Consider the following 15597-nt stretch of genomic DNA (forward strand, 5'->3'; position numbering starts at 1 on the left):
TAGACTTCTCCTTCTTCCCCATCCTGCCCCAGTTTCTAGCTTATTTTATGAGTGCCTACCATCCCAACTGAGAAAAGAGGAAAATATGCACAGCGAGAGGTTGTCTTAGTGCTATAAAAGCAGGGATTTTTTGTTAATTTGGGATACAGCTTTTTTTAAGGATTATAAGGCCCACGAAGGCCTTAATTGCTGCACAGTATCATAATTTGAGATTGTGTTTGTATTAAGTAACAAAGTGTAATCCTTTAGATCTGTGTTTTACTACTACTTGGGGAAATGGTCAGTATTTGGAACTTTACTCTTGTCCACCAAATAAATTCATGAATTGCAGCCTTTTCCCCAAAAGTCTTAAGAGCTTTTTAAATTTCATATGCTATGGAAAAATGCCTGAAAAGAGATTTTGGTGTAAAATCTTGGTCTGTGCTGGTTACCTCAAAGATTTTTATAACTACTATGACTGTATTGTTTGTCCCAACCTAACATTTTTCAGGGATTTTGGGGCTCTAGTGATGCTGAAATAGTGAATTCTTCTTTATGCTATGCTCAGCAATGCTAATATATCGGAGAGGAAGATGAGCAACTATGTAAGAGCAAAACTTCCAGCCTTGTCTCTTCATACACTTAGGGCAGAGCTGTGTTATCTGTCCTCCCTTCTCATAACCCAGTATATCTTCTGACGGGGTCTGTGCTGCACAAAGTGCCGGGGCAGAAATGGTCCTCTCCTCTTTGACAAAACCGCAAAAATTCCTCTGAGAACTAAAACTACGTTTATCTTCTGCAGTATGATTTTTTTTTTCTGTCATCCTCTCTATTCAGTCTACCTGCTTTTTACTACTAAATTCTTGTACTGCCATTTTGAGTAGTCAGAACTTGTGACGAGAGTGCAGGGAATGATGCGTGGTTGTGCTTTTACTGTTTCTTGCAGTTCCTTCTTGCACCCGCAGCATCATCTGTTACAATTGTCTACTGTTGAAACTATTTTCCAGTGACCCGCAGCAAAATAATGCAAAAAAAAAAAAAAAAGAAGAACCCTGATAGCTGTCATTTTTCAAGTATCTGTGCCCGCTTCATTTTCACCGATGGTATGAACTAGGTCGGGGGCAGGCAGTTTTTAGAAACGTGAAGGTTCAAGTGGCAGGTGTTTTGTGGTAGCAGTGAAACAGCAGTTGAGCTGATTTCTCAAGATCTCAGATAAATGTTACTGATGCATTGTACACAGGACGCCATTTGGTGCTTTTTCTTTGGACAAGGTGAGGCGTCTGTTTCTTGTGGCTGCCCTGGAGCCTTCGGTAGGCGGAGGGAGAAGAGCTGAGAGAAACACCTGCGGACCAAAGCCAGGGTTGGTTTGTATGTGTGGGTGAGAATGGCATCAGGAGGAAGATTAGTAGAAGGGGAAAGAACAGCTGTGACAACCCCAAAATTATACGGAAGGCCTAAGGTACTGAGACTCTGTTCAGTCTACTCGCAGGTGTGGGAACTGCATGGTAGAAGGGAGTGTGTAAGCAATGAAATGACGGTGTTTTGGTAGGTTTGTATGGAACCCTGCTTCATCTCATGTTTTGCCATGGTTTAAATGACCTTCAATAGCTTTAAAAACCTGTTTTACCACAGAACAGCCCTTTGGCTTTGTCTATAAAGTGTGACTTTTCCACCTTACTGGGCACCACTGATAAAATCTCTCCATTGAGATTGGTGGCAAAAGTCCCATGGATCTCAGTACAGTCAGAATTTCACCTCTGTCGTCTGGCAAATTACACATTCGTGTGTAAAGATACCACATTACTTCTGAACTAGGGTGAGGAAATACAGGAATTTTGCATAAAAATCAGTGGAAGTTTGTCTGAATAAAGACTGCATAATTGACTATTGACTCTGTGGGTGTAATAGACTTTTTTTTTTACTGAGTTCTGCCTGTAAGTAGGTCACAGTGAATGAAAATAAACCACACATTGCACTTTGAGACAGTATGGTGTATTTATAAGTAATCTAGTGATTTTTTTTAACTAATTCTCGAGACTTTTCTTTCATCCTGATGCCCATGTAGACACACACATGGGGGGGGGAAAAAAAAGAAGCAAGCACCAGCATGCTAATCCTGAGGTGGTGTTTTGTATATTCCGTGTTCCAAGCACTGCTGTGCATGACCTAGAAATGCTAGCAGTAAATGCTGTATTGTGGAGAGTTGTCAAACTTGTTTATATCTAATCTTTAGATGCTATCAAGCTTAGGCTGGAAAAAATAATGCTTCATGCTGTACTTTAACATTTGGCATGCATTATATAAACGCATAGAATCTCTTCACAACAAAGGAAATAGTATAGGAACTCTAAAGTACAAAATTACTCTGTATTTGGGAAATCAGTAGAGGCTGAGAGCATTTCCTGTAGTGACATTTCATCTGCCTCGTTGTCCTTGTAAAATAGAACCTTTTAAAATCCCTGTCATATCTGACTGGGCAGTTCAGGAAATTCAGAAGTGAGAGCCTGTTTGGGGGCTCGTAATACATCCTTTTTCTGAGTGATAGAAATCCCTCAGTAGAAACCGTAATTCTTGTCTTTAGTACTTTCTCTATTCTATAATTTTCTCCCTGAAATAATTGCTTTTCTTTCTTGGTACTTCATCCATGAAAGAGTATATGTGTATATATATTATACATATATATATAAAATTGATGTTAAAATGTCTTAGGAATAAGCTCAAGCAGACATCACAAAAATACATTCTGTACAAATATTGTTATATTTAATCTCACTGCGATGCAGTTGCATACTGGTTAAGCGTGCTTTTCTTACTGGCCATAAATAGGACTGGGATTGTTTTAAGTACCCAGTGGTTGTCTCTGGCATGCCTGAGATGTCACAGGAAATTATTCCGGTAGCTTTCAAAGGATATTCTGTAGATGCAAAGCGTATGGGAACAAATTGTAATCTCTTCCATAAATACTAGTTCTTCTAGGAAAATGTAGCAGTAGCTTAACTGGCATAATCATGGTAAATTTGCAGTGTTTCAGCAATCAGTGATTCCTCCCTCTTACACCCAGCAGTGAACATACAGCTCTGTGCGGATTTCCGTGCAAATGTTCACTGGCAAGTCAAGAAAAACTGAGGTGATGATTCTGGCATTTGAAATAGAGAAAAGCACAGGGACTGTTTTTGTTCTCTAAACTGCAGACACACTTGTATTTCTGTGGGCAGTTGGCACCCCAGTGCAATTTCAATTTTGGGTGGCAAGGTAATTATTGCATTAACCCCCCGGACTAAGAGCACAGTGAATATTCATGCAGTGTAGTGGGCTCTTATATTTAATTGCTTTTTCTCATTAGTGTTAAAGCATTTGAAACACCTTTAAGCAGCTGAAGTAACACCTTTGTGGTTTTTAAATGCCAGATAATTCTCACATAGATGTCTGTGGTTCTTGTTTGGCTTTTGTAACCGTTAGTCCAGCTAGAATCAGCTTAGGAAAACGTACCTGGGGTTTGTCCCTTGCGCCCTACCCTCCTTTTTGTTGGAGTTGTTTGTTAGGAGGGAGCAGACGTTGTTCTTCCACTCTTATAAAAGCACAGGTATTAGTGAAATTCTGTGGTCCTGACGGTAATTGCCTTATTCCAAACATACTGGCAGAAAGAAATTCTGGAGTAGCTTTCCCATAACAATTCCAGAGGGTGTAGGGGGGTGGTACTGCCTTTAAAATGAAGCCTGAGCAAATCACGGAGAAGGTTGGACTGATTTTGGGGCCCCTGGGACCAATCACAGGACTACTGAGCAAGGCGTTCTTGTCCCCTACCTGCTGAAGAAAGCCTCCAGCACTTGCTGATGCAGAGTGAATACGAGGCAGTGTGCACCACAGACGTTTTTAGCTGGAAGGATAACTGGAGCATTTTTTTTGCCCAAAGTTAACCAGAGCTGCATTGGCTATGTAGCTTTCCCTACAGATAGGTGGATAATGATCTCTGACCATTGTGCGCAGATTTTTCCCATAAATTGTTTCTGAGTATGTTGGCTAATCTCTTTTTTGAATGTTCCCATTGATTTTTTTTCATCAGTGATCTTTTGGCAGCCGTTCAGTTCTAAATTGCTTTTACCATTAGGGAGCTTTTACTTGCACCTAATCTCCCAGCAGCCATTTTGATGAGATTTAATATAACTTCTCTTGCAGCTTGCTTTACTAAAAACTGCATCCTACTGTTTTTCTCCGTGGTTTTCTTAAAAGAGTGTATGGAGGAAAGCCAGAAGGACCTGCTGGGGGTGATAGATGGTCTGAAAGTTAAAACTGTTTCTGAACAGAGGATGCTTAAAAGGTTACAATGCTGCATTCATGTGCCGTAAGCAGTCTCCTCATGGCAGCATTACTGGATTTATAGTGGCCACGGCTTTGTCTTAGTAGCAAGGTTGATGAGATTCATGTGTTTTACCTATAGATTGACCATGCTATGCCATAGGTTTGCCATTTCTATTATATGAGAAAAAAATATAGCTTGTTTTTTTTCCTTCTGCTGAACCCTGGCAAAGACAAGTTTTATTTAAAAAAAAAAAAAAAGATATTAAGGAATAGAGGCTCCTAAAGTTTAGCTTATATATGAGCATGGGAAAGTCACTTTTGTTTTTGAACTGTACTGATTAGTTGGTTTCTAGGTCTTCCTTGTTGCTCTAGCCTTTCACTTCTGTTAGTGCATCACTATATTATACAAGGCTTAATGTGATAACCTTTATTAACGGGCCTCTGTACATTGAGATTAGTATTTAACTAACACAGCGACCTCCTTTTGCTGGCAGTCTGGAAGGTCATAGGAAGTCTGCTGCAACACAAAGATTAATTCACTGGTCTGCAACTTAATTGTTCCTTTTTTAGTTTAAATAAGCACAGGCAGAAAAGCTTGAACGCAGGATTTGTGTATCGCATGAGTTACGTACTAGCCTGGCCCAATGACTTGTACCACAGTTCCCTAATAGGATGTTCTTTGGGACTGGGAGATAATTAAGTAAAGAACACAATAAACAAGGAAAACAAACCCAAGCAACCTTATATGAACTGAACTACGTTAACCACTGCCACTTTGAGCACACATTTGAAAAGTTACGAACACTTGGAGTACGGACACGTGAATGACGCAGGGAGCTCTGTGTGTTCACAGCCCAACGGTGACTGGTGTAAGAAGCATAAACTTGATTGATGTGACTAGGCAGAGGGGTCAGCTCTTGCTAAGCAGAACTAAAGAAGCTAATGAGGATTCAAAATCAACGTCAGAGGAAAATGTACCTGATTCTGAAATTAAAGTGCAAGCTATCCTATGTAAAAAAGGACAGGATGTTTGTGTGTATGTAAGTGAAAAGAAAAATCATACTTTGCATATTGAAAAATACGTTTGGCAGTCAGCTGTTAAGAATTCAAAGCCTTCTGTCCATCCTGTCCATTTCCACTGCATTACAAACCACTCCTTGGTGGCTACGTCCACTTTTCAGTTGAAACACAGAGAAACTAGCAGGGTGAATCCCTGTAAGTTAGAAGTTACTGCTGAGCTTTTGAGAGTACTCCAAACAGTAAAGTCCAGCTCTGTGGTGTTTGCTGCAGTTTCTGCAGGAAAGTTATTTACGTGGTGTTCCATGCAACATTTAATTACCCGAACTTCTTCCTTCAAACTTCCTTTGCACATGTGAGAGCACTTTGTGTAGTCAAGTTCCCTTGTGTGTAGGTTTTTTATTTGTGTTGGTTAATGGTATCATTACCAGAACACCTGTGGCAAACGGTCACGCTTTGCTATTTTGAAAGAACAATGAATAGGGATTGATTTGTTGAGTCAGGAAAAATACAATTAAAAAAAAAAAAAAAGCTAGATTTTAAAGTAGGCTTTTATCTTTACCCTGCACGTAGTGAAAATTTTGCCTCACTGCTTTGTGAGGCGACAATATCAGTTCGACTTGGAGCAAGTGTCTATGTTAAAAAGACATTTGTACATATTTCTCACTACACATAAATTGTCAATTCTTTCCTGATGCTTTTATTAATTGACATTATTGGTGGCTATATACTAAAATACACAAAGAAGTATATTTATCTTGATTTTAAGTTTGGTATGTTTTTGTTTTTTTGAGAGAGTTTTAGAAACCCTATGGCTACCCCCTCCCAAAGGCCAGAGGGCATAGGGGATGGATTCTTCTGTGGATTTCTGATTTTCCTTTCCCCGTCCATTCCAATAGCCAATGAAATACCCTTTGCAGGTTTGGATGTAGGAAAAAGGAATAAGTATTTTACTTAAGGTTTATTTTAGATGTTCGGAAGATCTGTGGTGGTTCTGAGTATTGGGTGGGTTTGAGCTGCAGAATAAAAGCAATGGAAACATAAGGATGAGAATGGGGACACTGAAAACAAGGCATTTGGAGGCTGGAGAGTACATTTCAGTATAAAAAGTTAGGGATATTTTTTTCTGAGCTTCATAACAAATAAGCCAGATAGGAATCTTAGTTCTCAAGTTTATAATAGGTGCTAGCCCACTTAACTTTTCCTTGCTTTTAGCAGGCTTCCTGTTTCTTTTAAATACTTTCCACTTGAATGAGGAACTAGAAACAATTGTCAGTAACTATTCTAATCCTGCATATGGACAATTTATCTACAGTCTCCTTAATGCCTTTGGATTCTTTTAATGCACCTGGAGTCTGCTGACTTTGTCTGCTCCTCTGGTTTTTTAAACACTTCCAGCACAGCAAGGAGCTCTTTTCAGACTAGTGAAGTAAAGGTGCCATGTCTGTATGTGTGTGTGCATATACATATATATGTATATATATATATAAGTAACTTCGAACAATGAAGGGCAAAGAATAATTTGAAGTGTATGTCCACACTGACGTAGAATTAAAGGGTAATTTATTACAGATTGAACAGCTTCTCCTAACTAGGAAAATTTAAAAATGATTTAATTAATTGAGGAAACATCTATGCAAACTCTTCCCATGTATGTCCCTAATGATGGACAAGGGACAAATACTCACTGAAATAGCAATAATGCAGAGCTATTCTTATGTTACTGATACTCTTATATTTATATTTAAATTATATTACATATCTATTGAGCCGAAAAGCATACACCTAGCTCTGTTTACAATATTTTTCTTTATTTAACAAACAGTGCTTCCTCCTTTGTAACTATGAAACTGAAGAAACACACTCCTAATGTTAGTGATACAGTAACACAGTACTTTTATTCTCTCTGCCTGTGTGGTGCTGTCATTCTTTATAAGCGTATCTTTCTGATTTTTTTTTCTTTTTGATTGACAAACCTTAGAAAGATATTTGTAAAAGGAACTAAAACACTGACAAAAAACATGCTTAAGAGGGTGTTATGCATACAAAGTCCCACTAAAGTGCACTGAGATGCAGTGTCAAGCATCTACATACCTGAAAACTACTGCATCTAAATTGCTGTCTAAATTTTATTACCATTAAATACTAGAAAAAGTGGCATCAATTGGGAAAACAAACAAACAAACAAAAAAAAAAATTTTAAGCAAGCTTAAATGCACAAGGAAAGGAATATTAATTTCTTAATTTGAGCAGGAGCTGAGAGTATTGATGGTATGGAGAAAGAAAGTTTCTCCCAGAGCATAAAAGGTTTTTGCCTGCATGATTACTTCAAACATCTCTCCAGTAATGTAGATCAACACAGTAACGCTATAGAGCTGTAACCACAGAAAAATAAACAGGATATTAAGAAAACTGTGGAATTATGTCATCGATGACTTAAGGTAAATAATACGGTTTTATTTCCATATTTAGTGAGGACATCAGATCTGTTTGCTTACAGCTTTTAGTATATAAGACTGCATGTGACTTAACAGCATCTTTTGAATACTTTTTCAGCTCGAGATGCTGATGAGAGAGAGAAGTGGATTCATGCTTTAGAGGACACCATTCTCCGTCATACCCTTCAGCTGCAGGTAAGTTTCACTTTCACTCTTAACTTTCTTTACTTTATTTTTCAGAACAACAAAATACAATGGGTATGACTGCTGATAGCAAACATACGTTCTATAACATCTGGTTGTTCCATGGCCTATACAATTAGATGTAGTAAGAAATCAGCATAGGTACCTGAGATTAGGTTCTAGTCTTTCTGTTACTATTTCCTTGTCCTACTATCATGAAAAGTCAGTATGAAACTTCTCTTTATTAGCTCATATTTTAATTCGTTCCAGACTGATAGTTACACACTTAATTGTTTTTTCTTTGTTAAACTGAGTGTTAGTCCTTTTGTGGTCAAGCATAATGAGACATCTGGAAGCCTCTTCTATGTGTGTACACCATCTAAATTTTGAAATTAAAATGAGACAGCAGCATTGGACCTCTTTATGGATGAGAAAAATAGTACTTAATGTTTCAAACCATGGTGTAAACTGGCTATTGGTAGTTTTCTGGTTTTGAAAATGGATGGTTGGAGTGAGGATGATTCTTGGGATTAATTATCTAAGATTTGTTCCTGGTGCTGTTCTAGACATGGGCATGTCCATAAGACTCAACAATCCTTATTTTTTTTTTTGCCCTGGACAGAAACCCAGGCTTCAGGAAGGAATTTTCTCATACTTGGTTTGTACCACAAAGATGTCTGTTGACAGTGTAGAAATATGAAAGAACTATTCATTACTTGTACTGAATAAATGTTTGGTATGTTTCAGGAGTACAGCAAGAGAATTAAGTGTCTTAAAGGTTGACAATGTATAAACATATATTCAAATCCTTAATATCACAGAAAGAGAGGAAGCTTATAAAGACTGATTTACATGTGATTTACCCAGTCTAAAGAATGAGAGCAAGCCTGAAGTTATCCTATCCAACCATAGGTATTTGTGTTTTCTCAGTCAATTTACTGTGATTTTCTGCTAAACAGTAGTTTTCAACGTTTTTTGACTTAGTAAAGACCACTGCAGATTTTCTTGTGGATAGCAGATCCCTGGATAAAAAATGCAAGTTGGCAATCGGCTTTGTGTCCTTAGTTACATCACAAATATTTTAGAAGTAATCTCTCTGTCTGGACATAGTAGCTGGCCACAAACCGAAGAACACCTCTCTATATAGAAGACAACACGTTGACTTAGAAGGTCTGAGCTGCCTTCCAGGGGATGCCTCTTTCCCTATCCACTGCTTGTGGAGAAAAGGAGTCTTTGCAGTTTTTTCCATCCAGAAAACTTAAAATGGCTTGGAGATACAGACTGCAGAAATGAAACAACAAAGCATACTATGAGTTTTGTCAAAATGTGGATTTTCACCCTCTCTAGAAATTGTTGTAGCTTTATTGGCAGACACTGTTTCATGATTGCAGCTAATAATGGAACTGTTTCCTATTACGTAGCCTTTTCCTGTTCAAGGAATTCTTCAAACGAGCAAGGCTTATTTAGATTAATAAAACAAATCAAAACAGGTTATTTACCTAGCAATATTTGAGGGAATAACTGAAAATCTGTAAGTGACTATTAAAAAATACCCTCATCTCTCTAAAGTATATTCAGCATTAAGAGTAACACCTTGTGGACCACTGTATTGTGTTCACCATCCCTTTTCAAGAACCTTCAATGTGCCAGTCGTGCAAACTTTTTGTTTCTGAGGCACTTGTTTGTAGAGTAGCAGGAATAGAGTTCACTTACACCCTAGTTCGGGGATTTTTAGGGCTTGCCATCCTCATTAACAGAAGGTGCGGAGTGCGTACTGATTTAAGAATGAAAGGAGGCTATACTTTATACCTCCTTGCAAAGCCTGTTGCGACTTAGAGAGGTTTCATTCCTTGGCCCCGTGCAGGGCGCTGGTGCCTCGGGCATTGGGACGTGCAGAGGGGCGAGCATTGCCGAGCCCGTGCTGCGCTCAGGATGGCCGCCTGCAGGGCCCCGCAGCACCCAGGGGCCACCCCTGAGGCGTTTCCCCTCGGCAGCGCTGACATTTTGGGGCCGGGAATGCCGGCGGGGACACGCCTGGGGCGTTATCCAGCCCCCCGCACTGCGGCAGCCGCACGCCTCAGCGAGGGGCGAGCGGGCCGAACCCGCCCTGCCCTGCCCGCGCCGCGCCTCCCCTCAGGCCGGCGGCCGCCATTCCGCGCCCCGCAGCCAACCGGCGGCCGCTCCGGCCGTCATGCGGGCATCGGGCGGCCGCGGCCCCGGGGGCCCCTTCCCCGCCTCGCCGGAGGCGGCGCTGCCGGGCCGGGCGCTCCGCCAGCCCCGCTCGGCTCGGCTCGGCTCGGCGCAGGGGAGGAATGGCCGGGGTGAGTAGCGGGGGGCGCCGGGTGCCCGCCCTGCGGCGCGTCCCCTCCCCGCGGGGGGCTCGGAGCCTCCTGACAGGGAGCCGGGCGCTGCCTCCTCCCCGCCGCCCTGCCCTGGGGGCAGCCCCGGGGAGCGGGGCTCGGCCCGGAGCCGTGCTCCCGGCTCCGGGGGGCCGCGGGGTTCTGCTGCCGGGACTCGGGCTCGCCGCCGAGGTTTTGGGGATGCTTTCAGCGGCGCGCCGGAGCCGGTTGGGTCCAAGTGTGCTTGTTTCTGTGAGCACTTGAACAAAACGCCGCTTCTGGCTGGTCTCCTGCTTTCTCTTCGCAAGATAAAGTCAAAAAGAGTTCTTTGGGAGGATTATTGGCTTACGGGGCTTTGAGGGCTGTCACAGAAATGATTTCTGTAAGGGTATTTTCTTAAGTGTTGCAAACAGAAACGTGGATATCTGTCATGCAGAACCACGCAAATAGATCTATGTCCTTTTTTTTTTTTTTTTGTATGGAATGATGCATGTTTTTTGAGGCTTTGTTCATGTTTTTATGCAACTTCAGATTTTTCATGCAGACCAAAACGTCCTTATCCTGGTCCTGGGGTGTTCGAGTTCAGAAACTTAGGCTGTTTTCTTCATAGCCTCAAGCAGACGTTGGTTAGGTGTGGGGAAGTGTGCTGAGACCTGTGTGCTGGGCGAGCCAGATCAGCAACGGGCAAGGAATTAACGCAAGGTGGAGAGGTGAAGTGGTGCCAGGTGCTCTCTGTTCCGATTTAGCCCTGCTAACTTTATTTTTGCCTAAATGCCCTACTGTGTTGTCAGTCTCTAGAATGGAAGTGTTTATGAAACACTTCAATAAAAATAAAAGCTTTTGAGAATTAACTGTGGTCAAGGAGCTGTGGAAGAAGTGAGCCATAAGTATGTAGAAATGAGTAAAGTGATCCCAGCCATCCAGAGGGCTGACAGTTAGTAATACTGTATTCAAGTGAAACAAAAATGGGAAGGAAACATTTCAGTTATACTTGTAATCTATTTTTTCTGAATTTTGAAATTGAATTCTGTGGTTCTGCTTGCTGTGTTTTTCCATGTTCTTATACTGAAAGTTAGATATGCTCAGTTCTAGTACTAGCTTTGTCTATCGTCCTTGAGCAGCAGAAGGTGTGACAGTGCTGGAAGCACCGTTCTGAACCCCGCAGCGTTTTGCCCTGTACCTGTCCCAAGACTACAGGTGCGGTACCGCCAGGTCGGTGGCTTTGCGGTGGCAGCGCATCAATTGCCCTCCACTCACAAGGAATAAGGGGCAGGGTGTGCGTGGTGTAAGACGTATTGTGGCTTGGGTTTCTTGTTCGCCTGGGCGGAGGTGGGTGATAACTTATCTCAAATTTTCGTTTGTTCCTCATCAGAATTTATGTCAACCAGTGATCCCTCCCATTCAAGTAGGGAGTACTTCTGGTCTTCTTTAGTATAAAAGTGCAGCTTTCCTCTTCTGTCTTTCAAGTCACACCCCAGTGCTACATGCACATTTTGGCTCCAGAGTTCTCACGTGTGAAAACCGCTCAAAGATAACTCGTGTCTCTTGGGATGACAGTAACGTAGCTCTTTTTTTGATCTGAAGAGTGCAGAACCACTGTTAAAATATGGGTCTACTTAAAGAAACACCAGAAACTATCTACTTAGAAACCACCAGGAACTATTCCCTTTTAATGCCTTCAGGGAATTCAGGAAAAAAATTGAATACATTTAAGCATTCTAAAAGGCTGATTGTCTCCATGTGTTCTAGTGGTGCTTTGGTAGCGTTAGGATCCTGTTCATAGGAGTCATGCCGACCCTGAGATGGAGGGGTGAGCCTTTTCTTTCTTTCTTTCTTTCTTTCATTTTTTTTTCCCTTTCTTTTTGTCTTCTTCTGTTAGCTCAAACTTTCATGCTCATTTTTGCCTTAGAACCTGTGTCCTGAGATGTACTTTTCCCGGTTGTCATTCCAGTGCTGCTAGAGCATCTTGGTAAGTGTCTGAAAGTGGCAGCTGAAGAGGCTATTGAGAGCTGCATGAAAGACAACTCCAACTTGATTTGAAAAATGAGGAAATAAATCAAAATACAGAGCTGAAACTTGCATATTCTACAAATAAGATGTCTTCTGTGCTTTTTGACTAGATAATGACAGAAATAATCCACATTAGAGAGTGTTGAAATATTTGCAGGCTGCAAAGGCTTTCCTACCCAAACTTAAGAAAATCCTTGAGGTACTGCCACAGGCTGTTGAGGGCTCTTCCTGATTTGCCAGTGAACTCACTGTAGAGACAAAGGACCTGAAATGACTGCCAGTAAAGAAGTGTGCCATTTCTTTAAAAAAAAAAAAAAAAACTCTGTAGCTTGACATCTCCATAATTTGAACAAGAAATTTACCTCGTAGGTAGCAAATAGTAAGGTAAGAAAAGCATATTCTTAGAAGTGGATCTGGGATGGTTGCTGTGAAGGGTGATACAGTGGCTTAAATGTTAAGAGTTAGACCATGGCTGTACCAGCAGTCACTGGTGCTGCTGCTGGAAGCAGTCCTGCCGTGTCCTAGCTGAGGGAAAGAGGCAGCGCAGCAGGAATGGCTGAAATGGGAACTGGAGTCAGAACAGGCCCAAATTAAAACTGCTTTTCCTGCCGCCCTCCCTTTCCTAGTGTAGTTTTAACCCGGGTTAGTTTCCATACTGAGTTGACTCCGTGGCAGGGCAAACCTTTGTGCTGACTCCACAGAGCAGAGTAAAGGGGGGAGTAAACAGGAGGGGAACCGACGTGCTTCTGGTGCAAAGTGCTGGCGGAATGGTGCTGCTAGCAGTTCCCTTGGCCTCCCGTTAACCACTGTTTTGGGTGGTGAGCTTCTTAAAGCTGCAAACACGAATAAAAGATAGAATAAAACTTTCTTACGAATTTCTCCTAAGAAAATGATGTTGTTACTCGTTGGCTTTCAAACAGTGTTTCTAGTATGAGTCAAGAATACTTGCAGAAAACTCAGAGCAGTGCTTTTTAGATTAGGAATATATTACATATAGACGTTTAAAGCCGTGGTGGGTGAGCATAGAGTTAACTGACATATGCTGCCCTTTATCAAATTTTGCTAAAAAAAGTTATGATACTGAATAAGCACAGTAGTGCATTTGAATTTTCTACATCCAGAAAATGAAGTAGGTACGTTACTGGGATTCTAGGATATATGTAGTATTTGTAGTGTTTGCTACAAGTATTTTAGACTTGCAACTTCTGCTTTAAAGACAGCTTTGTATCTGTATGTAAATACTTCTGTTTTTTGAACTCTTTCTATTGACCCATAAGATAGGGTAGTATCTATAGCCTCATAAAGTCTTTGCTAACCGTTTTCTGTTTTGCAAAGCAGATTTATTTTTTTTTAAAGCGCGATATTCTGACTCTTTAGAAGGCTCATAGGCCTTCCAGAGCTCTTACAAGTTTGTTTTTGAACTCAAGATGGGTATATTGTGAGCTTTTAATAGAGCTTAAAAATCTAGCAGGGGAAAAAATGTGGTTGTTGTGGTCACAACTAAAATACAAGACGGTACTGTTGTTGAGTGGCTTACTAGCTACCTTGTCCTGTCTTCCGTTCTGTGTTGGTGGTTGTTGCAGTCAGTGTCCTCTGCAAAGTCAGCCATGCTGTAGGCAGGGCAATCATCTCTGGTGGGATGTTGAGAGTGAGCTGAGAACACTTGCTTCTCTAAGCTGACTTTCACAAACTTGTTTGTTGGACTTGGAATCCTAATTAGATGAAGAATATAGCAAAGATATCTTCACAAAGATAAGAAAGCGTGCTCTGGACAGCTTTCTCTTTCCTTCCCCCAGTAAAGCTATTCCAGAAGGACAATGCCTGTCAAGTCTTTGCTGTTGCCTCTGTCTTTTTTCCTTGTTTCCCTGCCTTCACTGCAGTTCATTTTCCACAGAGATCCTTATTGCAATGTTCTTATTTAAGAAATACACTAGAATTTTTTTGTTGTGCTTCTTCAAAGGGCGATGACATTTTTTCATCCCATCTTATTTGAAAGAACTAGTTTAGATTAGGCTGGAATTACTTCTTGGCATGGACAAATTTTGAATACAAATGCGTTAGTGGTGTGCATGACTTCTAATTTGTAGGACACAGGCACAACATATAAAATCCCTCAGCGCTAGCAGTTCTGTAAAGAAAATCAGGCTCATAACTGTGTATCTTTTAATTGTTTTATATTTTGCTATTGCCCTCCAGTTTACCCCCTCCCAAAAGGGGATGTCTCTGAAGGGAATTCCTCTGCAGGACTCCTAGTGTGAGATTTCTTTACTTAATCCCTGACCAGTGTGCAAACCCATTGCTAGGATAGCCGTGTGTTACTGGGTGTCAGCAGGTCCCGCTGCAGACCAATAATGGGGTCAGTCGGCATGCCACTGGGCCCCGCTTTCTCCTTGATACCTTCAAGGGTTAGCATTGGCACGAGCCCTCTGTGGCCTAGTCTTTAAACTTCTGGTATCTCCTGAAGGGGAAATCTCAGAAAATGGATGAGGGATGGGTAAATAAGGGGAAGGAGTGCTATTTTACTGGTTTTTTGTTTTCTGCATACTGCTTAGCATATATGGGATTCTTCATGGGGAGGAGTGAGATGCCAAATGTGTTGTTATGGGAGGTGGCAGGCAGACCAGAAGTTTATACCTTTCCTGCTTCTGCAGGTACTTCATCTGGTAATACAACTGTTAATTAATGCTTATGTTAACACAGAGTAGTCGTTATTTGAGAGAAATAAAGTGTACTTAGTGACAGGTATAGTTATTCAATGGGAAAAAAACACAGGTTAAATTACTTTGGATTAGTACTTCCATTAGGAATTTGTATTTCTGAAGACGTGACACACCTTGGGTTCCTTTTTTTTTCCTTTTGTAATTTGAAGCTACTTACTCACAGCGTAACTTCAGCTGGATGAGACCACTGGAAGTCACTTGGTCCAAGCCCCTTCTCGTGCAGGATCAGCTTGTCCAGGGTCACATCCAGCTGGGTTTTGAACTCTGCCCTCTGAGGCGGAGGCTCTGCGATCCCTGCAGGCAGCCCTTCTGTCAGTTTATGGATAGGTGAGCAGCATATAATGCAGGTTTCTCATAAAAATTAGATTGCTGGTTCAGATATGCAGTGTCCCAAGTTAGATCTTTAACAAGCTGTTAAAAGCCATTCTGGTGACACTACTCACCCAGTTCTCTTGAAGCCTCATTTCCTATGTGGCAGGCAAGAAAGAGAGGGTAGGTGAGAGAAGGGGCCCCCTTTTTTCCTCTACTGTGTCTTTGGGTGAACATTTAGCAAAGAAATAGGAAACCATTGAAATCTACTCTCTGTGTACCTGCTGCTTCTAAATTACTGCT

At 41.4% G+C, this 15597-nt stretch overlaps 1 protein-coding gene across 4 annotated transcripts in view; it reads left to right on the plus strand.

The window, feature by feature from the left end:
- Positions 1-15597, plus strand: part of OSBPL9 (oxysterol binding protein like 9) — a 62500-nt gene that overhangs the window by 17788 nt on the left and 29115 nt on the right. For 2 of the 4 annotated variants that reach the window (XM_083847005.1, XM_083847008.1), the window contains exon 4: positions 7852-7928. In XM_083847005.1, the coding sequence (XP_083703131.1) occupies positions 7852-7928 (77 nt within the window). Of the gene's footprint in view, positions 1-7851; positions 7929-10082; positions 10238-12206; positions 12225-15597 lie in introns of those variants that run through there. The other 2 variants (XM_083847006.1, XM_083847007.1) reach the window with 2 other exon arrangements.

Source organism: Anser anser (assembly GCF_964211835.1).
Source record: "Anser anser genome assembly, chromosome: 8".
NCBI lineage: Eukaryota > Metazoa > Chordata > Aves > Anseriformes > Anatidae > Anser > Anser anser.